Source organism: Anomaloglossus baeobatrachus, chromosome 1, assembly GCF_048569485.1.
Source record: "Anomaloglossus baeobatrachus isolate aAnoBae1 chromosome 1, aAnoBae1.hap1, whole genome shotgun sequence".
NCBI classification, from domain to species: Eukaryota; Metazoa; Chordata; class Amphibia; order Anura; family Aromobatidae; genus Anomaloglossus; species Anomaloglossus baeobatrachus.
The window spans coordinates 848,528,417-848,555,095 of record NC_134353.1 but is presented as its reverse complement, the minus strand read 5'-3'; the positions used below and the strand labels follow the sequence as shown (position 1 = coordinate 848,555,095).

General features: G+C 45.9%; 1 protein-coding gene across 4 annotated transcripts in view; it reads left to right on the top strand.

Annotated features, from left to right (window-relative positions):
* The window catches only part of BDP1 (BDP1 general transcription factor IIIB subunit), a 260,324-nt gene that overhangs the window by 224,970 nt on the left and 8,675 nt on the right, over positions 1–26,679 (top strand). For 3 of the 4 annotated variants that reach the window (XR_012727216.1, XR_012727217.1, XM_075325269.1), the window contains exons 35-43: positions 2,667–2,741; positions 8,337–8,496; positions 8,583–8,664; positions 8,843–8,918; positions 9,657–9,837; positions 10,156–10,300; positions 20,733–20,760; positions 24,384–24,636; positions 24,966–25,233. Coding sequence is in view for 2 of the 4 variants with exons in the window: in XM_075325269.1 (XP_075181384.1) it covers positions 2,667–2,741; positions 8,337–8,496; positions 8,583–8,664; positions 8,843–8,918; positions 9,657–9,837; positions 10,156–10,300; positions 20,733–20,760; positions 24,384–24,636; positions 24,966–25,233 (1,268 nt within the window). In the remaining 2 variants the exon portion in view is untranslated. The remainder of the gene's footprint in view (positions 1–2,666; positions 2,742–8,336; positions 8,497–8,582; positions 8,665–8,842; positions 8,919–9,656; positions 9,838–10,155; positions 10,301–20,732; positions 20,761–24,383; positions 24,637–24,965; positions 25,234–26,679) is intronic. The other variant, XM_075325283.1, reaches the window with a different exon arrangement.

The following is a 26,679-nucleotide window of genomic DNA, read 5'->3' as shown; positions in this document are numbered from 1 at the left end:
CATGAGGCGGCCCGCCAGCAGCTGTCGCATTCAGTGCCAGGATTCAAGATCACTGATCCTGCCCACTATCGAAGGGACTAGCTTTTCTATTCAGAAGCTGGTTACCGTAACAGGTATGTGTTGCCCTGCTCACTACCCAGCGAGTCAAGCGTAATACCTCACCTGGCGGGTCAGGTATCTCCTTCATCTCTGACTGAAGCGAGGAATGCGGTCTCAGGTACGGCAGCAACTGTCACTTTCAGTGCCAGTATTCAGGATCGATGATCCTGTCCGCTATCCAAGGGGCTAGCGTTCTCCAGACCAGATGCTGGATACCATAACAGGTAGGTGTTGCCCGCTTACGACCCAACGAGTCAGACATACCACCTCACCTGGCGAGTCAGGTATCTCCTCCTTCTTCGACTGAGGAGAGGAATGTGGTCTCCATGGACCTCTAAAGTGGTGCGGCAGCAACTGTCATCAGGTCGCTTCCCTGTGACCCGAGGGGTTTCTCCTGCTTCTGCCTCCTCATTCAGATAACCTGAAGGTAAGCCAGAACTCCCTGGCCAGTTCACTCCTCAGCGATCTGCAGCCATCTCCTACCTCACACCATACGTGTAACGTGATCTTGAGGTAAGGCAACACGCGACCTTCTGACTGGAGGGTAGTGTGATTCACTTCCTGCAGCAACCACGGACCCCAGCACAGCAGCAGCAGCACCTTACCCGACCTCGCACCATTCATCTAAGGTAGCCACAAGGTAGGGTCTCTTTCTGTTGACCGTACGTTGGCTGCATCACTTCTTTAAATATAGCTGTCTTGTTGGTTTGCAATGAGGTAAGCAAGGTGCAGCTCTGTCCGCTAACCAGTAGGTTGTCCGTTTTGCTTCCTGCCACCGTCCCCGGGTGGTTCATGGTAATTCTAGTATCTACCGATTCCTTGGTCTAGAACAGCCTTGGCCGTACCCCCCACTAGGGTTCCGCCCAGGCACTGTAAAGGTTTAAAACCATATATATTTTTTCTTACATTCTCTCTCTTTCAGATAGAGATCACATTTCCTCAGTCCCTTCACAGTCGACAGATGAAGTTAAGAACCAGGCACAGGATCATCTAACCAGCATTGATTCCACGGAGGACCAGCTTCACCAAGGGACTTCTGGTATCCTGACGGCCCAGTCTTTGGGCCCACTCTTCCGGACAAGCTGTAAGGTTTCATATAACTGTCTACTTTCCACAGCAGTATTCTTCAGGGAGCCCTGAATGCTCAGACCACTGGGTGTCTCCACCCGAACACTCTACACTCCAGCGACTGGTCCACGCCTGCCCTGTCAATCTCAGTTAGCACCTAGACACGACCTGCTTCCGTTTTCAGGCCAAGAGGGGTCTTCATTTCCCCTGCCCCGGGTCTACCTTGTTTTCCCCCTCTCGTAGTCATTCTGAATGGCTTTGGTAATAGGCTACATCTCTCCGATGACCCTGACATACCAAATTCCGCGACCACTCGCCACCGCTTGGTTTCAGACGCTTGTGCATTCCTGCAAGTTCCTGCCAAACCATTTATACTCTCATATTCTCTCTCATTTCCTTCACTTCGTCGTCACTTCTTGTTGTGACGTGATGACGCGTTTTATAATAATAATAAGAATATTTCATTTTTTCTTCCGTCACTCTTCCCACCCTTGGGGACTGCTTTAGGGCGTCCCATGGTTTCCTGTGTCCCCCAATGAAGCGATAAAGAAAAGTAGATTTTGGGTACTCACCGTAAAATCTCTTTCTTGGAGCCTTCATTGGGGGACACAGCACCCGCCCTTTTTCTAAGACTTCAATAGATCCGGAATTTTCTGGTTTTCAAGTTTCTCCTCGTACTGCTTTTACACAAACTGATCTCCTCAGCTCCAGTCAGTGGGTGTATAGTACGTGGGAGGAGTTAACTTTTTTATTTGCATAGTGTTACCTCCTAGTCCCAGCAGCATACACCCATGGTTTCCTGTGTCCCCCAATGAAGGCTCCAAGAAAGAGATTTTACGGTGAGTACCCAAAATCTACTTTTTGGAGTGTGGGAGGAAACAGGAGTACCCGGAGGAAACCCACGCAAACACGGGGAGAACATACAAACTCCTTGCAGATGGTGTCCTTGGTGTGATTTGAACCCAGGACCCCAGCGCTGCAAGACTGCAGTGCTAACCACTGAGCCACCGTGCCGCTCTATTCAAAAATTGCATCAACTTCTCCCCTTTTTATCCAGTTTCAGGTGTGATTTCCATATTACCCACACCTGTTACTTGCCACAGGTAAGTTTGAACGAGCATCAGATGCTTGAAACAAAGTGGTTTTCCCACAATTTTGGAAACGTGAACAATTTTGGCAAGCCTAAGTTTTGGTGTGTTTTGTGTGAAATGATGTCCAATTTGCATTTTTTCTTTTATTTTATGTTGTTCCAATATTCACAAAGGATATAAACATGTGTTTGACAAAACATGTAATTGCAATAATTTTCTGGGAGAAATACTTCATTTTCTGGAACAATTTCAAAGGTGCCAACATTTTTGATCATGACTATCCATAGTTTTTAGAGTAGAAACATTCCTAAAAATAACTATAGACCATTCTGGAGTCTAGAACACAAAGTTATATAACATGATACATTTATTCACATTGATGTTCTGTGTTGATAAATTGATTTACAGATCAGTGTGATGGAAGCGCAGAGGCAGCAATGACCCTAATATCTATGGGCAGTTCTGTCTACAAGACTAGTATAGGTACGTGTGTTGTTGGCATTGTGTGATCTTTGTGGATCTTCTGTTGTAATTATCTTGGGTTTTTAAAGGGGTTTTCCCATGAGCAAAGTTCATTTTAATGATTACATCTTAGAATAAAAATAGTACCACATCTCCTGGGCCAGGGAGGAATAAATAGAAGTATACAGACATTACAGCATGAGATTACAGCTGATTCTTTTTGTGAGGTAAAGCTGTTTTTAAACAGTTTTACCTCAAAGAAAGAATAAATTGCTAAACCCATGCTTTGCTATCTGTATACTCTTTTTACATCCTCACCGGTCCAGGAGATGTGGTATGATCAGACCATGTCCCTGTACGGTCAGACACGGCCATTACACAGTACATAGCAGGGGCACATATATAAGATCATCTCTGCTCAGGAACGTCTTTTGTTTGTTTTTTTTTGTTTTTTTACCTGCGGATCTTCTGCATTGAATACAAATCTTTGAGGAAGATCCGCATATAAAATTCTGTGTACTCGCAAGAGGAATTGACATGTTGTGTATTTCAAAAACACACCTTAGGTCACTTTACACTTGCACAAGAAATATCTCTAAATCCCATCCACTTTGCTGGAACTGTAAGATGCTGGGTTTTTTTTTTGGGGGGGGGGTTTGTGAACATTGAAAATATAGTGTCAAGAACTCACCAAAATGGAATCTTGTGAACTTAACATAAAGGTTTTGGTTTGGGTTACTGTAAAGGGAATGCATCATCATATATAATTTAGGTTTTTAATATAAACCCACATAAAGTGCCACCTGAAACATGCAGTGATCACATGGTTTTGAGGGGAAAACTGCCATTTATCTGCTTTTTGTTTTACCATTAACGATATTGTCCTTGATGCCCCATTCAGACATCTGTGTGTCACGGTCCAATCAAGGACCAAGATGTATGGACCGTTTATGGGTCTCCGGACTCTAACTTGACAGCCGCGTACACATATGTTGCTGACAAGTTCATGTCAGGAGACCCGTCCATGGTCTGCACTCAGACTGTGTCACATATGACGTGGATGTGTAAATGTTACGATAGAGGAAGCATGATTTTTCAAGTAGTTCACCTCCAAAATATTCCTACCATTAACAAAAAGATTGTTCTGAATAGCACAGAAGCAGTTTTCAGCCACATCCAGGTGCAGTTCACTGTTGCATTGCCCTAAGGACATGTTCCCATGAGTGGAAATACTAAGAGTTTTTTTTTCTGTCATATCTGCACAAAAGAAATAGAAATCTGTTCTTGGGTGGGTTGGGGGGGGGTTGTATTGTGTTTGGGTGCAGATTTGGTGTAGAACTTTTTTTTTTATATATATATAATATATATATATATATATATATATATATATATATATATATATATATATATATATATATATACCGTATTCTTCGCTTTATAGGACGCACTTTTGTTCCCCCAAATTTTGGGGGGAAAGTAGGGGGTGCGTCTTATAATCCGAATATACGGGGGTGTGTGTATGTATGTATATATGTGTGTGTGTGTATGTATGTATATATATATGTATGTATATATATATATATATATATATATATATATATATATATATATATATATATATATATATATATATATATATATATATATATAAATATGTGAGAGATATATAGAGAGAGAGAGAGAGATATATATATATATAGAGAGAGATATATATATAGAGAGAGAGAGAGATATATATATTTACGGGAGGTGGGGGCACTCTGGAGCGCTGCTGGGGGCTGGTGAAAGTTGCAGGAGTCAGCGGCAGATCTCCTGCTGCCGCTCATATAATATGCGCTGTCCATCACTGTGGTACTGAAACCGCACCGTGGTGATGGGCTGGGGGCAGCAGCGCATAGTATATCTGCCTGCGCCCCCCTTTGATGGCACATGCCCTCCTTGTGTTAGATATGGCCCTCATGCTGCTGCCCATAGTAAAATAAAAAACTCTTTATTTACCTCCTTCAGCGCTGATCTCCCGGTCTCCTGCTGCCGCTGTGATCAAGCACGCAGAGATGATATCACTCTGCTGTGCCGATCACATGACCGGCTCCGAGAACCAGGAAGTGCAGGAGATCAGCAGCACGGAGGGAGACACTAGGGAGGACCGCACTGGAGAAGGTAAAGTTATTTTACTATGGGCAGCAGCATGGGGGCGATATCTAACACAGGGGGAGGTGTGCCATCCCGGTGAAAGACCTGGCTAGTTTCCTGCCAGCGTTGAGAAACATGTGATGGTGTCTCCGCAGGCCTTCTTGCTTTGAATATTTCCCAGGGGGCATTGCTCTAGAATCACTGCGTTGAGAAACACGTGATGGTGTCTCCGCAGTGGTGGATGTTGATCTCCCTAAGGTCAACCATCCTTGCTCACATAGTCTTTTACTAGGCATTGTCCCACTAGCCAGATTCCTACTCCACACTGATGAGGGGCAAATACCCCGAAACGGCTGTCTGTGGATGGATACCATGTTTGGCATAGGTGGTCTCCTTGACTGGAGACTGCCCTTCCCGTGGTTGTTCCTTCCCGGTGAAAGACCTGGCTAGTTTCCTGCCAGCGTTGAGAAACATGTGATGGTGTCTCCGCAGGCCTTCTTGCTTTGAATATTTCCCAGGGGGCATTGCTCTAGAATCACTGCGTTGAGAAACACGTGATGGTGTCTCCGCAGTGGTGGAAGTTGATCTCCCTAAGGTCAACCATCCTTGCTCACATAGTCTTTTACTAGGCAATGTCCCACTAGCCAGATTCCTACTCCACACTGATGAGGGGCAAATACCCCGAAACGGCTGTCTGTGGATGGATACCATGTTTGGCATAGGTGGTCTCCTTGACTGGAGACTGCCCTTCCCGTGGTTGTTCCTTCCCGGTGAAAGACCTGGCTAGTTTCCTGCCAGCGTTGAGAAACATGTGATGGTGTCTCCGCAGGCCTTTTTGCTTTGTATATGTGTATATATATATATAAAATATGTGAGAGATATGTGAGAGATATATAGAGAGAGATATATATATATATATATATATATATATATATATATATATATATATATATATATATATATATATATATATATATATATAGAGAGAGAGAGAGAGAGAGAGATATATATATATATATATATATAGAGAGAGAGATTATATATATATATATATATATATATATATATATATATATATATATATATATATATATATATATATATATATATATATATATATATATATATATATATATATATATATATATATATATATATATATATATATATATATATATATATAGAGAGAGAGATATATATATATATATATAGAGAGAGAGATATATATATATATATATATATAGAGAGAGAGATATATATATATATATATATATATATATAGAGAGAGAGATATATATATTTAGGGGAGGTGGGGGCACTCTGGAGCGCTGCTGGGGGCTGGTGAAAGCTGCAGGAGTCAGCGGCAGATCTCCTGCTGCCGCTCATATAATATGCGCTGTCCATCACTGTGGTACTGAAACCGCACCGTGGTGATGGGCTGGGGGCAGCAGCGCATAGTATATCTGCCTGCGCCCCCCTTTGATGGCACATGCCCTCCTTGTGTTAGATATGGCTCTCATGCTGCTGCCCATAGTAAAATAAAAAACTCTTTATTTACCTCCTTCAGCGCTGATCTCCCGGTCTCCTGCTGCCGCTGTGATCAGGCACGCAGAGATGATATCACTCTGCTGTGCCGATCACATGACCGGCTCCGAGAACCAGGAAGTGCAGGAGATCAGCAGCACGGAGGGAGACACTAGGGAGGACCGCACTGGAGAAGGTAAAGTTATTTTACTATGGGCAGCAGCATGGGGGCTATATCTAACACAGGGGGAGGTGTGCCATCCATAGGGTGCCATGGGCAGCACAGGGGGATGTGTGCCATCCATAGGAGACTTGTGCCAGCTGTACCAGACGTGTGCCATCTATAGGAGACTTGTGCCAGCAGTAGGGGATATATGCCAGCAATAGAAGACGTGTTCCAGCATAGGGGGACGTGTGGCATGAATAGGGGACGTTTTCCATGCATAAATAGGGGACGTGTTCCATCAATAGGAGACATGTGCCAGCAATAGGGGACGTGTGCCATCAATGGGGGACATGTGGCATCACTTTGGGACGTGTGCCAGCGCAAGGGGGCTATATTCAATATAAGGGGGCGTATCCAGATTAAGGGGGCTAATTTTAGGATGGGGGAGCTATGAGGGACATATACCCTTTATGATTTGTTAGCTGGACACTGGCATTATAAGACGGACCTCATTTAACATTAAAAAAAAAAAAAAATTCTTTTCCTTCACCAAATTTTGGGGTGCGTCTTATAATCAGGTGCGTCTTATAAAGCGAAAAATACGGTATATTATTTTTCGGAAACCTTACGATTCCACACTTAAAAAACGTGATTGGTTATTCAAATTTTTTTTTAAAGGGAATCTGTCACCAGATGTGGCGATTATAAGCTGCAGCCACCATCAGTGAGCTCTTATATACAGCATTCCAGAATACTGTATATAAGCGCTCAGGCCGCTGTGTAGAATGTAAAAATCACTTTATAATACTCACCTAAGGGGCGGTGTAGACTGGTCGGATGGGTGTCTCCGTTCTTCAGTAGCAGCATCGGCTCTTTCAGTCATCTTTGTCCTCCTTTTTTTGAAACCTGAGTGCATGACACGTCCTACGTCATCCACACTAGCCGGCATTGAGGTCCTGTACATGCGCACTACAATACTTTGATCTGCCCTGCTCAGGGCAGATCAAAGGGCGCCTGGGCAGTACCGCAATGCTGGCGAGTGTGCATGATGTAGGACATGTCATGCACTCAGGCTTCAGAAGAAGGAGGACAAAGATGGCTGAAAGAGGAGGCGCCTGTACCGGAGAATGGAGACACCCATCTGACCAGTCTGCACTGCACTGCCCCTTAGGTGAGTATTATAAAGTAAGTTTTATGTTCTACACAGCGGCCTGGGCTCTTATATACAGCATGTTAGAATACTGTATATATAAGAGCCAACTAGTGGTGGCTGCAGCTTATAGTCGCCAAATCTGGTGACAGGTTCCTTTTAAGGCTCCTAATAGAAGTCTATTGTCTATGGAGAAATAAACACAGTTCCTCAGTGTCTTTAGATGATCAGTGGGTAGACGTTTTCATGAAATTAAATCCACTATATTTTCTGTATACAAAAAACCACAGGAGGAAACGCGCAGCATTTACACCCTGCGAAGACATGGCCTAATAGTCTAGTACGGTGGTGCGCTGTGTAATGAGCACACATACTGTGGTGTAGGGAGGAAGTGTGTGCATCCAATATGGCTGCCCCAGGGAGCTTCAACATATAAATGGCTATAATATTATAAAGCAGAAAAGAATATATTGTGACACATATTATTACATACCTAGGATATTTAATGCCATTTCAATGCAGGCTGTTTACGTATCATACAAAGATGAACGCTTTTAATGTCTCCAAATGTCTGTACAACAAAATAAGTGCAAGAGATTTTTCATGGCATTTGTGATCCACTGCAAACCTTATTTCTTGTTAGAGGAATTTTTGATTCCTGATCAATGCACAGAAAGTGACCCGTCCGGTATTGGAGAACAGTCTAACCAAGGACCCCTCACAAGCCCAGTGCTGCCATCCTCGCCATCAAGCCCTCCTGATAATATATGTGCTTTTGAGAACAGCGTTACAATAGATCCAAGGTTGATAATTTTTAATTTAGCTCCCCCTTATTTTAACTCCATTAGAGAACTAAGCTCTCCTAACATTTTTATTTTTATGCCTTTAGCAGAATAGAGGACGTTCCTCACTGTGCTCCCAATCCAGAAAATGATCCAATACAGGACAGCTTCGCATTTCCAGTACACCAGGTAAGATGACTGCTTGTATTAGGGTCCGGAAACGAGTGAGATTTTTTTTTAATTGATTGTTTTGCAATGCCTTTGGATTCCTCAGGGACCTGGATCATATACTTATGGTTTATGAAGTACTATAAGCATTTAGCATGGACGGTTTCTAATCATGCTTGTTCTGTTTGTGAATTTACAGATGAGTTACCCCATCGTGGAAGGTGATACTGATTCTCTGCAGCAAGAGTTTAGTTCTCAGCATGTCAGTGTATCCGGTATGTTTTAATTTCCACCTTATAATGTAAAGCAATAGTAATCGCAGTTAGTTTTATCCAATCTGTTATCGTATGGCTCCTCATATATGGCTGCCAATGCCCATTGTGAGACACGTTACGTTACTTATATCTGGTGCCCTCCCTCACTCTAGTGATACACCGGTCCCGCTACATGCACACCCTGTTATCTTCCTCTATAAATTTACTGCATATGGAACAAAGTGGTCAACAGTGACCAAAAAATTACCTGGTTTCCTTTTTTCTGCATGCTTCTGCCTCTCCTCCGGCCTTGATTCTTCTGGTCACTGATGTGGCCATGTTGGTGGAAAAAACACCCAGTGCACACAGTGCAGCTTTACGCTGCGACACTCCTGTGTGATCGCTGCCCCTCGTGAGTTGTGCTGGCCGATCCAGGAGCAGGGCAGTATCCCATACTGTTATAAAGACCTCCCTGGATGTGGTGCGTCAGGAGACGACATTGGAGCAGATTGCCTAGGTGGGACCAGCATCAGACATATACGGCATATTTACCAGGAAGGGGAGGTGGAACCGAGCACATATGTTACCTCCAAAGTAGTGTCCCCTACTCACTTTGAACTAAGAACATAATCACATCTTCTTCTTCTTTTTTTTTTTTTTTTTTTTTAAAGCCGTGTCTGATCATCACCATTTTTATGGGGGAATCATAGTATAGTTATAGATTACTCCAATATCTAACTCTGCTTCTTGTCTTCACAGAGTGCCTCCTAGGAGAACAGGACACTGGAGGGGAAGCCACATTTATTCTGACACTGGTGGAAATTCCTATTAATAATGACTATGCCTATTCATGTGATTCCAGCGTGTCAGAGAGTCTCCCGGCACCTGTGTTCATCAGTACGGGCTCCAGTCAAGAGCTAACACAGAATCTAAATTCCAGGTGAGATAATGGTGATGTATAGCCAGGGTAGAACACCCAGAAACCAATAGACAGGTGTTGGCTGAGCACTCCTTTGTTCTCTGAGGAAGCCGCTGCTGGCCTTCTCTAGTGCCGGGGGTATGAGGGGGGCTTATCTTGCCAAGAACATAAGGATCGTCAGTCCAAATTGTAAATGCCAGATCCTTATCTTCCCCAGGGGAAGAGTTGGGAGGCCTCAATACATATTAGCCTGCTGATATTGTCAGGCACAGCTGACGTTGGCCTAATGTGTCTTTACCTCTTCTTAAGGCTGACGCAGTATTGTTCTTCTTTACATAGTGTGGAGGCTGTATCACATGAGCCTCCTACAGTCAGCCAGGAAGATCAAGATCAGAAGTTAGGCCAGACTTCAAGAAAGGGAAGTACTGAGTGCATTGATGATGCAGACCTCCCTCCACTACCAAAGAAACCCAGTGTCTCAGAGGTAACATTATATTGTTTGGTAATCTATAAATAGGACTGGACCCCATCTTCTGCTTTTGTAGCACAGATTACATAATATGTGCTTGACATATATCTGTGAGTACCTGGTACTTTTGTGAATTTTGTGCTGATTTTAGCTTCCTAATGTGGCTCATGACTAATTCTGTTTCTACGAGGGGCGATCCAAAAGTAATGCTAATCAATAATGAACACACTGAATATATTAAAATAAATATATATTTTTCTACATAGTCTCCTAACAAGTCTATACATTTAGTCCATCTCTTTTCTAAACTTAGAATTCCCTTTGAAAAAAATTCTTGATCTTGACCCTCAAAAAAATCCCCAACAGCGGTTACCACGTCGCTATTGTCAAATTTCTTGCCCCAGAGGTGTTCCTTTGAGGCGAGGAAAGAGAAAGAAGTCACTGGGGGCTAGATCTGGCGAATAGGGGGGTGTTCCACCAGTTCAAAGCCCGCTTCTTGAATGGTTGCCATGGCAACTGCAGCTTTGTGAGCCAGCGCGTTCTCTTGGTGAAACAGCACTTCAGCCCGCAGTTTGCTGCGCCTTTTCTCCTTAATAGACTCCCACAATCTTCTTATTTGTTCCGCGTAGTAGGAGCCCGTAATAGTGGCTCCCTTCTCCAAATAGTCCACCATAATAATTCCTTCAGCGTCCCAAAAAACGGACGCCATAACCTTCCCTGCTGAGCTTGACACTTTTTGAATTTCTTCGGCGTCGGTTCGTCGGCTCGTTTCCATGTCATCGATTGTTGTTTAGTTTCGGGATCAAAGTGGTGTATCCAGGTCTCGTCCATAGTCAAAAAACGTGACACACAATTCTCCTTGTCTGCTTGGAACTTTTAGAGATTTGCTATTGAAATGTCAACTCGTTTCTTCTTTTGCTCGTCGGTTAACATTTTTGGCACCCAACGCGCGGAGACCTTTCTCATATGTAATTCTTTTGCAAGGATTCTTTGAATACTGCCATATGAGATCCCTGTGACCTCAGCTACATGCCTGATAGTCACTCTTCGATCTGCCAATACAACTTCTTCAACTTTTTTCACGTTTTTTTTATTGAGGGACGTGGATGGGCGTCCTTCACGATGTTCATCTTCCGTCGATGTTCTTCCCAGCTTAAATTCCTTGGCCCAGCGTGCAACTGTGGAATATGGAGGAGAAGAGTCCCCCAATGTTTCCACCAAGTCGCTGTGTATGTCTTTGGTAGTCATTTTTTTCAAGCAGAGGTATTTGATGACAGCTCTGAGCTCGTTTTTTTCCATTTTGATGTTCACTCCTCGGCAGTTCATATTCAAATGAATGTAGCTCCGGGGAATCGTGGCCTATTTAAGTGATTTTCTTTTTTTTTTTCCCTGGACTAGTGGGTACCCAAGAGAGAAGAAAACATTTTATTTTAATTTCTTTGTCGCTCCTAATTGGGAGACCCAGACAATTGGGTGTATAGCTACTGCCTCCGGAGGCTGCACAAAGTACTACACAAAAGTGTAAGGCCCCTCCCCTTCTGGCTATACACCCCCCCGTGGGATCACGGGTTCCTCAGTTTTTTGCTTTGTGCGAAGGAGGTCAGACACGCACGCATAGCTCCACTGTTTAGTCAGCAGCAGCTGCTGACTATGTCGGATGGAAGAAAAGAGGGCCCATACAGGGCCCCCAGCATGCTCCCTTCTCACCCCACTTTCTGTCGGCGGTGTTTGTTAAGGTTGAGGTACCCATTGCGGGTACGGAGGCTGGAGCCCACATGCTGATTCCTTCCCCATCCCCATTAGGGTTCCGGGTGAAGTGGGACTTTACCGGTCTCCAGGCACTGAGACCGTGCTCCATCCGCAGCCCCTGGAGAAGCCGCTGGATATGGAGCTGAGTTTCGTCAGGGACAGACCCTGCTCCGTCAAGGTACTCTGTGTCCCCGTGCATACCGCGCGCACACCGCAGCATGGCTGGGTGTGTTAGTGCGCCGGGGACATCAGCGCTGCTGCGCTTGTGCCATTTCCTCACTACAGCTTGGCTGAGTGGGTAGACTTAGGGCGAACGGTCGCGCCGGCCGCTGGGGTCAGTCACACTGCGACGCGGCTGGGACTTGTGGTGCGCCGGGGACTTCCGCGCTGGCCGTGCATATATCACGGCCGCGCTTATTACTACAGTCCCCGGCTTTTGCGGCCTAGTTCGTCTCGTTCCCGCCTCCGCACCTGCCAGAGCATCAGCGCTGAGGGCTGGAGTCTGTTTTACATACTCCAGCCCTCACACCAGGCACAGTAGGACGCAGTTTCCCGCACTTTGTCTGTGGCACGCCCACGGTCCGCCCCTCTTCACAGGACGCCGGCAGCCATTCCTGTCTGCACGCTGAGCTGGAGAGGGGAGCCTGGGAGACCCAGACACGGGATTCTACGACCTCATACCCGCTTTTCAGCGGGCGGTAAGCAGCCCTCAAGGGCTCACCCCCACTTGTGCCGTTGTGTACTTGGTATTTTGTGTTTGCAAATACTTTTCACTGTACGGTCGCTGGTGATTCTCGGCTATATACCCTCCTAGATTGCAAGGAGGCAACAGCATGTCGTCCGTTAAACGCAAGGGTGCCAAGGCACAGACTTTATATGCTGCCTATACCGCATGTGGGGCTACTCTACCGGCAGGTTCCACTGACCCCCATTGTGTGCAGTGCTCGGCCCCTGCAGCACTTGCTCAGCCGGGGCCTCTGCTAGACGTGACCCAGGGTGTACCACCTGTGAATGCTGTCCAGGTGACAGGAACGGAGTTTGCAGCTTTTGCTGATAGATTGTCTATGACAATGTCTAAGATTCTTGAAACATTGCAGTCTAGACCAGTAACTCAGACCACGGACACTGTTGAATCATTGCTCCCTGGTCCCCCTCAACTGGAACACTTCCGGGCTCCGGGGGTGTCACATGCACCCCAGGGTGCCGGCTCTGACTCGGACGACAGTCCCAGACAGCCTAAGCGGGCTCGCTATGAGGGGCCCTCAACTTCGTCTCACTGGTCAGGATCCCAGCGGGATGAATCTATGGGTGATGAGGCGGATGTAACTGATCAGGATTCTGATCCTGGGACCGCTCTCAATCTGGATACACCGGATGGTGACGCCATAGTGAATGATCTTATAGCGTCCATCAATAAGATGTTAGATATTTCTCCGCCAGCTCCTCCTGAGGAGGAGTCAGCTTCACAGCATGAGAAATTCCATTTCAGATATCCCAAGCGTAAATTAAGCTCTTTTCTGGACCACTCTGACTTTAGAGACGCAATCCAGAAACACCACGCTTATCCCGATAAGCGGTTTTCCAAACGGCTTAAAGATACACGCTATCCTTTTCCCCCTGACGTGGTCAAGGGCTGGACCCAGTGTCCCAAGGTGGACCCTCCAATCTCCAGGCTTGCAGCTAGATCCTTAGTTGCAGTGGAAGATGGAGCGGCACTTAAAGATGCCACTGACAGACAGATGGAGCTCTGGTTGAAATCCATCTATGAAGCTATTGGAGCGTCGTTGGCGCCAGCATTCGCAGCCGTATGGGCACTCCAAGCTATTTCAGCTGGGCTTACACAAGTCGACACTGTCACACGTACATCTGCTCCGCAGGTGGCACCATTGACCTCTCAGATGTCTGCATTCGCGTCTTACGCGATTAATGCTGTCCTAGACTCTACGAGCCGTACGGCGGTGGCGTCAGCCAACTCCGTAGTTTTACGCAGAGCCTTGTGGTTGAGGGAATGGAAGGCAGATTCTGCTTCCAAGAAGTGCTTAACCAGTTTGCCTTTTTCTCGTGACCGATTGTTTGGTGAGCGTTTGGATGAAATCATTAAACACTCCATGGGTAAGGATTCATCCTTACCTCAACACAGACAAAACAAACCCCAACAAAGGAGGGGTCAGTCTGGTTTTCGGTCCTTTCGAGGCTCAGGCAGGTCCCAATTCTCCTCGTCTAAGAGGACTCAAAAGGATCAGAGAGGCTCAGATTCTTGGCGGACTCAATCACGCCCAAAAAAGACAGCAGGAAGAACCGTCACCAAGACGGCTTCCTCATGACTCTCAGTCTCCTCTTTCCGCATCCTCGGTCGGTGGCAGGCTCTCCCGCTTTGGCGACATTTGGCTGTCACAGGTCAAAGACCGTTGGGTGAGAGACATTCTGTCTCACGGGTACAGGATAGAGTTCAGCTCTCGTCCTCCAACTCGTTTCTTCAGAACTTCTCCACCGCCCGACCGGGCCGATGCTCTGCTGCAGGCGGTGGCCTCTCTAAAGGCGGAAGGAGTGGTGACTTCCGTTCCTCTTCAGGAACAAGGTCACGGTTTTTACTCCAATTTGTTTGTGGTGCCAAAGAAGGACGGGTCGTTTCGTCCCGTCCTGGATCTAAAGTTGCTCAACAAACACGTAAAAACCAGGAGGTTCCGGATGGAATCTCTCCGCTCCGTCATCGCCTCAATGTCTCAAGGAGATTTCCTAGCATCAATAGACATCAAGGATGCTTATCTCCACGTGCCGATTGCGCCAGAGCATCAGCGTTTTCTACGCTTCGTTATAGGAAGCGAACACCTGCAGTTCGTAGCGCTACCTTTCGGGCTAGCGACAGCCCCTCGGGTCTTCACCAAGGTCATGGCTGCAGTAGTAGCAGTCCTGCACTCGCAGGGTCACTCTGTGATTCCGTATTTGGACGATCTACTTATCAAGGCACCCTCTCAAGAGGCATGCCAACACAGTTTGAACGTGGCACTGAAGACTCTCCAGAGTTTCGGGTGGATTGTCAACTTTGCAAAGTCAAATCTAACCCCGACCCAATCACTAACATATCTTGGCATGGAGTTTCATACTCTCTCAGCGATAGTGAAACTTCCACTGGACAAGCAGTGCTCGCTGCAGACAGGGGTGCAATCTCTCCTTCAGGGCCAGTCGCACACCTTGAGGCGCCTCATGCATTTCCTAGGGAAAATGGTGGCAGCAATGGAAGCAGTCCCTTTCGCGCAGTTTCATCTGCGCCCTCTACAATGGGACATTCTCCGCCAATGGTACGGGAAGTCGACGTCCCTCGACAGGGATGTTTCCCTCTCTCAGACAGCCAAGGATTCTCTCCGGTGGTGGCTTCTTCCCACCTCTTTGTCAAAAGGAAGGTCGTTCCTACCCCCATCCTGGGCGGTAGTCACGACAGATGCGAGCCTATCAGGGTGGGGAGCAGTGTTTCTTCACCACAGGGCTCAGGGTACGTGGACTCGGAAAGAGTCCACCCTTCAGATCAATGTTCTGGAAATCAGAGCAGTCTATCTTGCCCTGCAAGCCTTCCAACAGTGGCTGGAAGGCAAGCAGATCCGAATTCAGTCGGACAATTCCACGGCGGTGGCGTACATCAACCACCAAGGGGGAACACGCAGTCTGCAAGCCTTCCAGGAAGTAAGGCGGATTCTGTCGTGGGTGGAAGACACAGCATCCACCATATCCGCAGTTCACATCCCAGGCGTGGAAAACTGGGAAGCAGATTTTCTCAGTCGCCAGGGCATGGACGCAGGGGAATGGTCCCTTCACCCGGACGTGTTTCAGGAGATCTGTCGCCGCTGGGGGATGCCGGACGTCGACCTGATGGCGTCACGACACAACAACAAGGTCCCGGTTTTCATGGCACGATCTCACGATCACCGAGCTTGGGCGGCAGACGCCTTAGTTCAAGATTGGTCACAGTTCCGGCTACCTTATGTGTTCCCACCTCTGGCACTGTTGCCCAGAGTGCTCCGAAAGATCAGGTCCGACTGCCGCCGCGCCATTCTCGTCGCTCCAGACTGGCCAAGGAGGTCGTGGTACCCGGATCTGTGGCACCTCACGGTAGGCCAACCGTGGGCGCTACCAGACCGTCCAGACTTGCTGTCTCAAGGGCCGTTTTTCCATCTGAATTCTGCGGCCCTGAACCTGACTGTGTGGCCATTGAGTCCTGGATCCTAGGGGCCTCAGGTTTATCTCATGAGGTGGTTGCCACCATGAGACAGGCTAGGAAACCATCCTCCGCCAAGATCTACCACAGGACGTGGAAGATATTCCTATCTTGGTGCTCTGCCCAGGGAGTTTCTCCCTGGCCATTTGCATTGCCTATTTTTCTTTCCTTCCTGCAGTCTGGGTTGGAAAAAGGTTTGTCGCTTAGCTCCCTTAAAGGTCAAGTCTCCGCGCTATCCGTATTTTTTCAGAAACGCCTAGCGCGACTTCCTAAGGTACGCACGTTCCTGCAAGGAGTCTGTCATATCGTCCCTCCTTACAAGCGGCCGTTGGAGCCCTGGGATCTGAACAAGGTTCTAATTGCTCTCCAGAAGCCGCCTTTCGAGCCTATGAAGGAGATTTCCTTTTCTCGGCTTTCACAGAAAGTGGCTTTTCTAGTGGCGGTCACGTCTCTTCGGAGAGTGTCCGAGCTGGCGGCGTTATCTTGCAAATCTCCCTTCCTGGTGTTTCACCAGGACAAGGTAGTTCTGCGTCCAATTCCAGAGTTTCTTCCCAAGGTGGTATCTTCCTTTCATCTCAATCAGGATATCACTTTACCGTCTTTGTGTCCGCATCCAGTTCACCAATTCGAAAAGGGTTTGCATTTGTTGGACCTGGTGAGAGCACTCAGGATCTACATTTCCCGCACGGCGCCCCTGCGCCGCTCGGATGCACTCTTTATCCTGGTCGCTGGTCAGCGTAAAGGGTCGCAAGCTTCCAAATCCACCCTTGCGCGGTGGATCAAGGAACCAATTCTTCACACCTACCGTTCTGCTGGGCTTCCGATTCCATCTGGACTGAAGGCCCATTCTACCAGAGCCGTGGGTGCGTCCTGGGCATTACGGCATCAGGCTACGGCTCAGCAGGTGTGCCAGGCGGCTACCTGGTCGAGTCTGCACACTTTTACCAAACATTATCAGGTGCATACCTTCGCTTCGGCGGATGCCGGCCTAGGTAGACAAGTCCTTCAGGCGGCGGTGGCCCACCTGTAGGAAAGGTCTGCTTGACAGCCCTATCACGAGGTATTCTTTTACCCACCCAGGGACTGCTTTTGGACGTCCCAATTGTCTGGGTCTCCCAATTAGGAGCGACAAAGAAGAAGGGAATTTTGTTTACTTACCGTAAATTCCTTTTCTTCTAGCTCCAATTGGGAGACCCAGCACCCGCCCTGTTTTTTCTTAGGGATTTTGTTTTTCGGGTGCACATGTTGTTCATGTTAATAAGTTCAGTTCTCCGATGTTGTTTATCGGATTGAATTTGTTTTTGAAACAGTTATTGGCTTTCCTCCTTCTTGCTTTTGCACTAAAACTGAGGAACCCGTGATCCCACGGGGGGGTGTATAGCCAGAAGGGGAGGGGCCTTACACTTTTAAGTGTAGTACTTTGTGCGGCCTCCGGAGGCAGTAGCTATACACCCAATTGTCTGGGTCTCCCAATTGGAGCTAGAAGAAAAGGAATTTACGGTAAGTAAACAAAATTCCCTTCTTCTGTGTGCAATAGAAATAACCGATTATCATTACTTTTGGATCGCCCTTCAACTTACTGATAAAACAGTATGCAGTTAGTTCTGACGACCGCCATCATGACATCTCACCGTTCCAGTTTGCTGTATAAACACTTAGCCCCTCACTTCTGAAGCCCATCCTTAAGGTACCGTCACACATAACGAGATCGCTAGCGAGATCGCAGCTGAGTCACAGTTTTGGTGACGCAGTAGCGATCCCGTTAGCGATCTTGTTATATGTGACACCTACCAGCGATCAGGCCCCTGCTGTGAGATCTCTAGTCCTTGCAGAAATGGTCCAGGCCATTTTTTTCAAAGGTGATGTCCTGCTGGGCAGGACACATCGCTGTGTTAGACACTGTGTGACAGGGTCACAGTGACTGCTGAGATCGTTATACAGGTCGCTACTGCGACCTGTATTGTTCCTGCATCGCTGGTAAGGTCTGACTGTGTGACATCTCACCTGCGACCTCCCAGCGACTTACCAGCGATCCCTATCAGGTCGCATTGTTTTCGGGATCGCTGGTAAGTCGTTGTGTGTGACTGTGCCTTTACACTCTATAGCAACCTAAAAGATTAATTCGTAGATTGGATCCTGCAAATAAATTCAGACCTCAACATTAATGTGGAGACACGGGGGTCAGTGGGTGCTCTCGTCCGCTGACCCGGCCGCCTTTAGAAAGACCAGCATGGCCCAGGGCTTATCCCAACTGAACGCCGACCTCCTTAACTGTGGGCTGAACACTACTCAGACAACACAGGATGAGTGAATCACAATATTAAGACTTTATTGGACCCCAAAAAAATTATCGGCATATGGCACATAACCAGCAAAACCACAGAATGTAACCGGCAACAGTTTCTCACCCTTCTGCTGGCTCACCAGGGATTAGAATGTCCGTGCCTCAGAGCTTCCAGGCTACTTACTCCAAACAAGCAGCACCCTGCTTTCGACGGGCACCCGCGGAGAATGGAATAATGACAGATTTAGGAAATTGGCTGAGGACCGCAAAGCCTGTAGTCAGGTGGCAGGATTGTCCCAAGCTGGATTCCTTGCTTAGGTAGTCCTTGATATCTCAGCCGAATCCTTGCATTCGATGCTGAAGTACATGTAGTATTTTAATACAGGTTCGGTCATGGCTTGCCAATCGGATCTGCAGATGCTAGATTAGTATCTTGTAGCAAGAGTCTACGCAGGCAATGGACAGTCCTCCTTATTATACCCCTGAGCTCTCCATTCAGACCATTGGGGTCTTCACGATTGGTGGATAAGACTGGGCTTGTATTGGCTAGATTTCAAGCCGTATACAAAATATCCCTACTAGTAATGGTCTCTGGCAGAGACAAGCAATAGACAGCTAAGTTACATCGCATCTAGCAATACACATAGTAAAACAATGGGAGGTTCGCATAATTGATTCGTCTGGGTATCTAACCTTCACTGGCCAAGACAATTACATGAGTCAACAAGAACTTTAACACTAGATTCCTAAAGGTGGTGTCACACATAGCGACGACGACAACGACGTCGCTGCTAAGTCACCATTTTCTGTGACGTAGCAGCGACGTCCCGTCGCTGTCGCTGTGTGTGACATCCAGCAACGACCTGGCCCCTGCTGTGAGGTCGCCGGTCGTTGCTGAATGTCCTGCTTCATTTTTTGGACATTGCTCTCCCGCTGTGAAGCACACATCGCTGTGTGTGACAGCGAGAGAGTGACGAACTAAAGAGAGCAGGGAGCAGGAGCCGGCGTCTGGCAGTCTGCGGTAAGCTGTAACCACGGTAAACATTGGGTAACCAAGAAGCCCTTTCCTTTGTTACCCGTTATTTACCTTAGTTACTAGCGTCCCGCTCTCACGCTGCCAGTGCCGGCTCCCTGCTCTCTGCACACGTAGCTGGAGTACACATCGGGTAATTAACCCGATGTGTACTCTGGCTAGGAGTGCAGGGGACAGGGAGCCGGCACTGGCAGCGTGAGAGCGGCGGACGCTAGTAACTAAGATAAATATCGGGTAACCAAGAGAAGTGCTTTCCTTGGTTACCCGATATTTACCTTGGTTACACTTCCACGCGTCGCTGCTGGCTGGGGGCTGGTCGCTGGTGAGATCTGCCTGTTTCACAGCTCACCGGCGACCATGTAACGACGCAGCAGCGATCCTGATAAGGTCAGATCGCTGGTCGTGATCGCTGCTGCGCCGCTATGTGTGACACCACAGTAAGAGTCTTGTAGAAACAATGAGGGGCTTATCCCCTGTCTATAACTAAACTATCATCATGTCTGGCTGAATTTTAAGAAACTTAACCCATGCTAGGTACTGACAGTCCATGTCGTCACAATTACTATAGAGCCCAGACCATGGATAAGAAAACTGTTTAGACCTCATATTTATGATATACTTTGCTCATTCCTGGATCCTTCTTTAGCTTTGGGTGCACTGTACTAAGTATCTAAGATTTGACCGCTTCAGGACGTCGTCTGCGTTGCCACCCACTATGTCTTTATGGTGGAAGATGCTAAATGCTACATTTCCTGGAGCTGGAAGGGATCCTAGCATCCTCAAATATGACATCAAATTAATGAAAAACAGCAGTCACTGGGACTTAGGGGCAATCGTCCTCATTGCGCCTACTAAATCTTTCCATTTTGTGCATTATTGTCTCTTGTTTGCTAATAAATTTGCTGTTTAATTAAAGAGGTTGTCCGCGTTTTTCACAAAAGTCTGTGGTCACCTGTCCAGCCGGTCTCCCTGCTGGCACGGAAGAATTTTCACAATTTACACAGAAATTGTGCACACAATGTGAGGATTCCACAAGTCTGCATAAAGTGACTTAAGGCTTTTGTGAAACTACCTGGACAACCCTATAAAAAGTTTTGATTTTTAAACCTTTTTTTTTTTTTCTCGGAATAAATGTAACATTTTCATTTTTTTTTTTTTTTTTTTGGAGCAGGTTATTGATCCAAAACTCAAAACAGAAGGTAAATATATAAGTATAGCTATCTCCTGTTCATCATGTGTATCTGTTTGCTCTGTGGTTAAATTTACGTTGGAGCGTACCTTGCAGATTGCTCTATTTTATAGTGAAAACACCATTGCAACTATTACGGTTTTCTCCTTAGTGATAGACAAGTAGAAGCAACCGGAAAAGGCTCGTTAGTGGGCAGCAAGCACAACCATGCTCGGTACTCGTAAGCAGCAGCTGGACGCCTGAATGGGAGTGACTCTAGTATTCGAGGACCATGGAAGTCAATGGGGGACTCGAGCATTTTCTGGAAAAATGCTGCAGTCCCCCTTTTGACTTCCATTATATTCGAATACTTGAATTGTACCCTTCCGAGCGTCCACCTGCTCATTAAGCACCGAAGAATTGTAGTGCTCGCTAATCACTATTAGTTACAAGTGCCAAGGATGGTATTGCTCGCTCATTAGTTATGAGTATTGAGCATCTAAGCATGGTAGTGCTCACTTCTCACTACTTATTATAAGTCAGTGGGGCTGTCCCACACCACCAGTGTCTATTGTGTGCTAGATGCAGTAGATTGGGTATTATGGCTTCTGTCAAGAACAGAAGCCACTACATAAATATGAACAGAGCCTGCAGGGATAGTCTGGATAAAGCTGAAAAATAATAATTAAATATATTCACCAATAACGTTAGTCTAGTTTTCCTTAACAAACTGGCAACGTGGAAGCCACTCATAACATTAAGAGGTGTCCCCTTTCAGGAATTATTTCCTTATATGCACAGGAAAAGCTCCCGAGGTCAATGCCTAGGCGCCCCAGTCTGTTATTTGGCTGCTGCAGTGACATCATATCGCGACATTTGTTGCAGCCAATCTGTGAGCTCAGAGGCTCACGCGGTCTACATGGACCAAACCGATCACCTTTAGTTATTGGCTGCAGCAATGATGTGATGTCACTGCTGACAAATAAAAGAAACCAGGAGCTGTGGCAGGGACACTGCGCTGGACCCCGAAAGGGTAAGTAAAACAACTTTGTTGTTCAGCCAGCTATACATATAAGGTAAAGTTTTCTGAACGGGAACAACTCCCTTAAGAAGAATCACAGTGAGAGGTATTTTATATATTATATATTTAACCCCTTCAGCCCCGGGGCACTTTCTGTTTTTGCGTTTTTGTTTTTTGCTCCCCTTCTTCCGAGAGCCGTAACTTTTTTATTTTTCCGTCAATCTTGCCATATGAGGGCTTGTTTTTTGCGGGACAAGTTGTACTTTTAAATGAAACCATAAGTTTTACCATATGGTGTACTGGAAAACAGCAAAAAAATTCCAAATGCAGAAAAATTGCAAAAAAAGTGTGATGGCACAATAGTTTTTGGGATGTTTTATTCACGGTGTTCACTATATGGCAAAACTGATATGTGGGTTTGATGCCTGAGGTCGGTGCGAGTTTGTAGACACCAAACATGTATAGGTTTACTTGTATCTAAGGGGTTAAAAAAAATTCACAAGTTTGTCCAATAAAAGTGGCGCACGTGTTGCGCCATTTTCCGAAACACGTAGCGTTCTTATTTTTTGGGATCTATGGCTCAGTGACGGCTTATTTTTTGCGTCTCGAGCTGATGTTTCTAATGGTACCATTTTTGCGCAAATGCTACGTTTTGATCGCCTATTGCATTTTGCGTAAAACTTGCGGCGACCAAAACATTTTGGCGTTTGGAATTTTTTTGCCACTACGCCGTTTACCAATCAGATTAATTGATTTTATATTTTGATCGGGCATTTCTGAACGCGGCGATACCAAATATGTGTATATTTATTTATTTTTTAACCCTTTAATTTTCAATGGGGGGAAAGGGGTGTGATTTGAACTTTTAGGTTTTTTGTTTTTTTTTATTTTTTAAAACTTTTTTTTTACTTTTTTTTTTTTTTTTTATTTTACTAGTCCCCCTAAGGGCTATAGCGATCAGCAATCCGATCGCTATTATCTATCTGCTGATGACAGCTATACGGCTGTAAACAGCAGATACAGTCACTTTCTTTTTCCCTCTGCTCTCGGCCGAGGGAAAACGAAAGTGAAACATCATAGCTGCAGGCGTCATCACATGACCCTGTGCTACGATGGCAACCACCGATAGTCACGTGATCACGCACGTGACTTCCGGTGGGGGCGGCGGTAAGTAAAAAAACATGGCCGCTCGCATTTTGATCTTGCTGCCAGACTTTGGCAGCAAGATTTAAGGGGTTAATGGCCGCGGGTGGAAGCGATTCCACCCGCGGCTAGCAGGCACACATGTCAGCTGTTGAAAACAGCTGATGTGTGCCGACCGCCGCCGCCTGCCCGCGGGAGGGGACGGGGCTTAACGGGACACGCTATATCCGTCCATGGTCGTGAAGGGGTTAATAATGTCTTTACTACCGACTTTATTATGGCACATGCCAAAAAAGTCTGTTGGGAATGCCTCTTTATTATATATCTTTTGAAAGCGTTGCGTGAGATCAGAAAAAAACATAGCTATTTTTGTCCTGAAAACATTAGTGATGAGCGACCACTACGATGCTTGGGTGCTTGGTACTCTTAACCGGCAGTCGGATGCTCATACGGGCTCGACTCATGTACCAAGTATAATGGAAGTCTATAAGAAACCCGGGCATTTTTACTGAAGATCTTCCAGAAAAATGCTTTCGTTCCCCATTGACTTCCATTATACTCGGTACATGAGTCGAGCCTGTATAAGTGTCAGACTGCTGGTTACGAGTACCAAGAACCTGAGCATGGTAGTGCTCACTCATCACTAGAAAACATCACGGTTATCCACGGGATATATCTTTTAAAGCTCAGCCTCTTTACCAAGCTACAGTACTAGATGGACAACCGTTTTGGGAAAGCCGCCGTGTTGTTCTAATCTCATACAACTATGTAGAATAGTAATCTGCTCTGAGGGCATCCATTCATTGTTCTACTATGAGCCACAAAAAACATAAAAGAGGAGGTTGAAGTATTATTTTTAAAATGGTAACTTCCTAATTTTATATTTCCCAATTTTACCAATTTCAATGTTTTGTGTATTTAAAGGGGTGGTTCAGCCATATTTTTTGTCTAGTTCGATATTATATTGAGACACAATGTTTCTCTCAAATACCTTATGTTGGCAATAGTGCCTGTGAGAGGCGCTATTGCGAATCGCTGTTCCCCGCTCTGGTGTTGTCACGTCAAGTGCCGCATACGTCACATCCCTGCAGCCGGCTGCAATCTTCCTGGCTCACTGAGCTGTGGGCGGTGTTTCACCGCTCCTCACCCCCCATCTGCTCCCTGCTCCCTCCTCCCTCACAGCAGAGCGCGGCAAGCAGGAGACGCGCTGTGCTGTGACAGCGGTGAAACACCACCCACAGCTCAGTGAGGCAGGAAGATTGCAGCCGGCTGCAGGGATGTGACGTGTGCGGCACTTGACGTGACATCACTGGTGCGGGGAACAGCGATTCGCAATAGCGCCTCTCACAGGCACTATTACCAACACAAGGTATTTGGGAGAAACATTGTTTCTCAATATAATATCGACCCTAGACGATAAAAATTATGGGTGAACCACCCTTTTAATCATTTTGTCAGCTTCTAATATCACACATTTCTATATTTTCCAGCTGTTGAAGGGGATGGAGATGAAAACGTTGCACCTGAGGTTTCAGATACTGAGGCCATACCAGAAGAAGCCGCTGGCGGATCACCAACCAGCTCCACTACTGTGATGGAAGGACCCCCTAACTGGTCAGCAACAAGGACTGCCAACACTGTGCCTGTGGAGATGCCTGGAATATCAATGACTGATCCATTAAACAGAAATTTGCCTGTAGCATATACAAATCCAGTAACGACTTCTAAAACCACATTGAAAAGGTGCGTAGTCTATCCCTGCTACTGTATGATACAGTGTATATAGCTATATGTTGGTATATTTTCAGCGTGAGCGCTTATTGCCTTCTCTTTTATTAATATTGTATTGGCACCGGCAATAATCATACTGTCTTGTCCCACAGACTAATATTTATTAACATTGCGACACGTGTAATAGGCAGGCAGTAAGACATTCCGGCACGAGCCTGGGAGGGTCCATGGGTCTTGCCGTCGATTCAGTAGTTTATCTCCCTAGATGTAGCCACTATTGCTCCCATAAGCAGGTCCATATTTTTCCTGACCTTTTGTAACTTTCTTTCTTGTATTCTTAGACCTGGTAGAAAACCATTGGGATTTTTATCATTGGTTTGCAAAGAAAAACAGTTAAAGAAAACAAAAGAAGAGAATCGAAAGAAGAAAATTCTACCAAAGACAAAATGTAAAAAGATTTCTCCTACCATTAGTGATCGACAGAAGAAAAGCCAGGATTTAACCCTAGAAAATGCTAATGACGGTGAAGTGCCTTCATCATCAGCCACTTTATCTCCTGCAGAAATGCAAAGTACAACTACTGAGCAGGCCCTACCCTCTGTACCGCAAGTAAGTGTCTGCGGTTTCTCTATTGGGGGCAGTTCCACCTGCTCTCGCAAAGATCACAAATCTTGGCTGTAGCACGTGGTGCTATTAATTTATCAAATCTGGATTGGATCATGTCCAGGTTGCACGATCTGATATTTCTGACCAGCTTCTCGTTCAGAGCACATCCATATTCCCATGCCTTGTTGATTCCTTGAATTTCTCCTAATGTTCTTTCCAAGTCATGGGGCTCCTGGCCTCATATTAAGCAGACCCTCCCAGGTCTTCACTGCTTCTCCTAATTCCTAGAACATTGTGAAGAACATATTAGTCGTGATGATGGAAAGCTGTACATGTCTCAGGCCTAGGTAATAGTTATAATAGGACTGCCTATCATACTACTTATAGGGTTTGTTTTTAGCTTATAGCCATGGAGGGGCACCAGCCACCACCTTCTTTATATACATAATTAGAAAAGTTTCCTTGCTTGCATGCAGTCCTTTATTGAAATGTATTGCAATTTAAAGGGAATCTGTCAGCAGGTTTTTGCTACCTCATCTGAGAGCAGCATGATGTAGGCAGAGATGCCCTTAGTTCAACGATGTATCATTTAGATTAGTGGCTGCAGGTGTTCTGTCACAGTGAAAGATTTTAGATGCTGCATGCTGCAGTGCTGGGAGAGCTGCCCCTGCCCACACCAGGTGTATATATCCATAGACAGAAGCTGCTAATCACATATTTAAACTAAAACTCCCACACTGCTGAGACCCACTAATGATAAAGATAAAAGGCTTATACTAACATCCTAGGTAAACAAAAAAACTTAGATAAAAAAATGAAGGGCTGAATTCTGTGTTTTAACTCTTGCAGCATGCTGTCTTCATATTACATTGCAGACAGAGCCCCTTTAAGCATAGCTCAGCAACATATGGCTATGCCAAGGGAATATAGCTATTTATAATTATAGTAGTAAAGGGTTTTTTCCTTCTGAGATATTTAAGGCATAGCAATAGAATTTTGTATAAACACCAGATGAATGCAGGTCTCAATAATACTTGTATTTATTTCAAGAATGGGGCAATCCGTGCACGCTCTTCAGTATGGAGAAGTGGCCCTGTATATGCTGGTCTCTCTTATTCTATGGCAGCTCTGAAAATTACAAAACGCACCAAGTCCCTCCTTTTAATATACAATTGGGACATGTATCTGTTGACATTTATCGCTTGTATGATAGATATGCAGTGTAAGTCCCATCATTTTTATTTTGTGGTGACGTCCTAAAAATTGATCATGAGCCAGATCAGACACCCCATACTTTGCACTGACGAGAGGCAAGCACCCCGAAACACTGTGTCTGCAAATTGGGATTCTGATCTGGCATGTATATCCGAAGTTATATGTAAAGGGTTGTTAAAAATCCACATTTAACTTTAACTTTTACTTTACTTTTACTTTACTTCCAATAGGTGG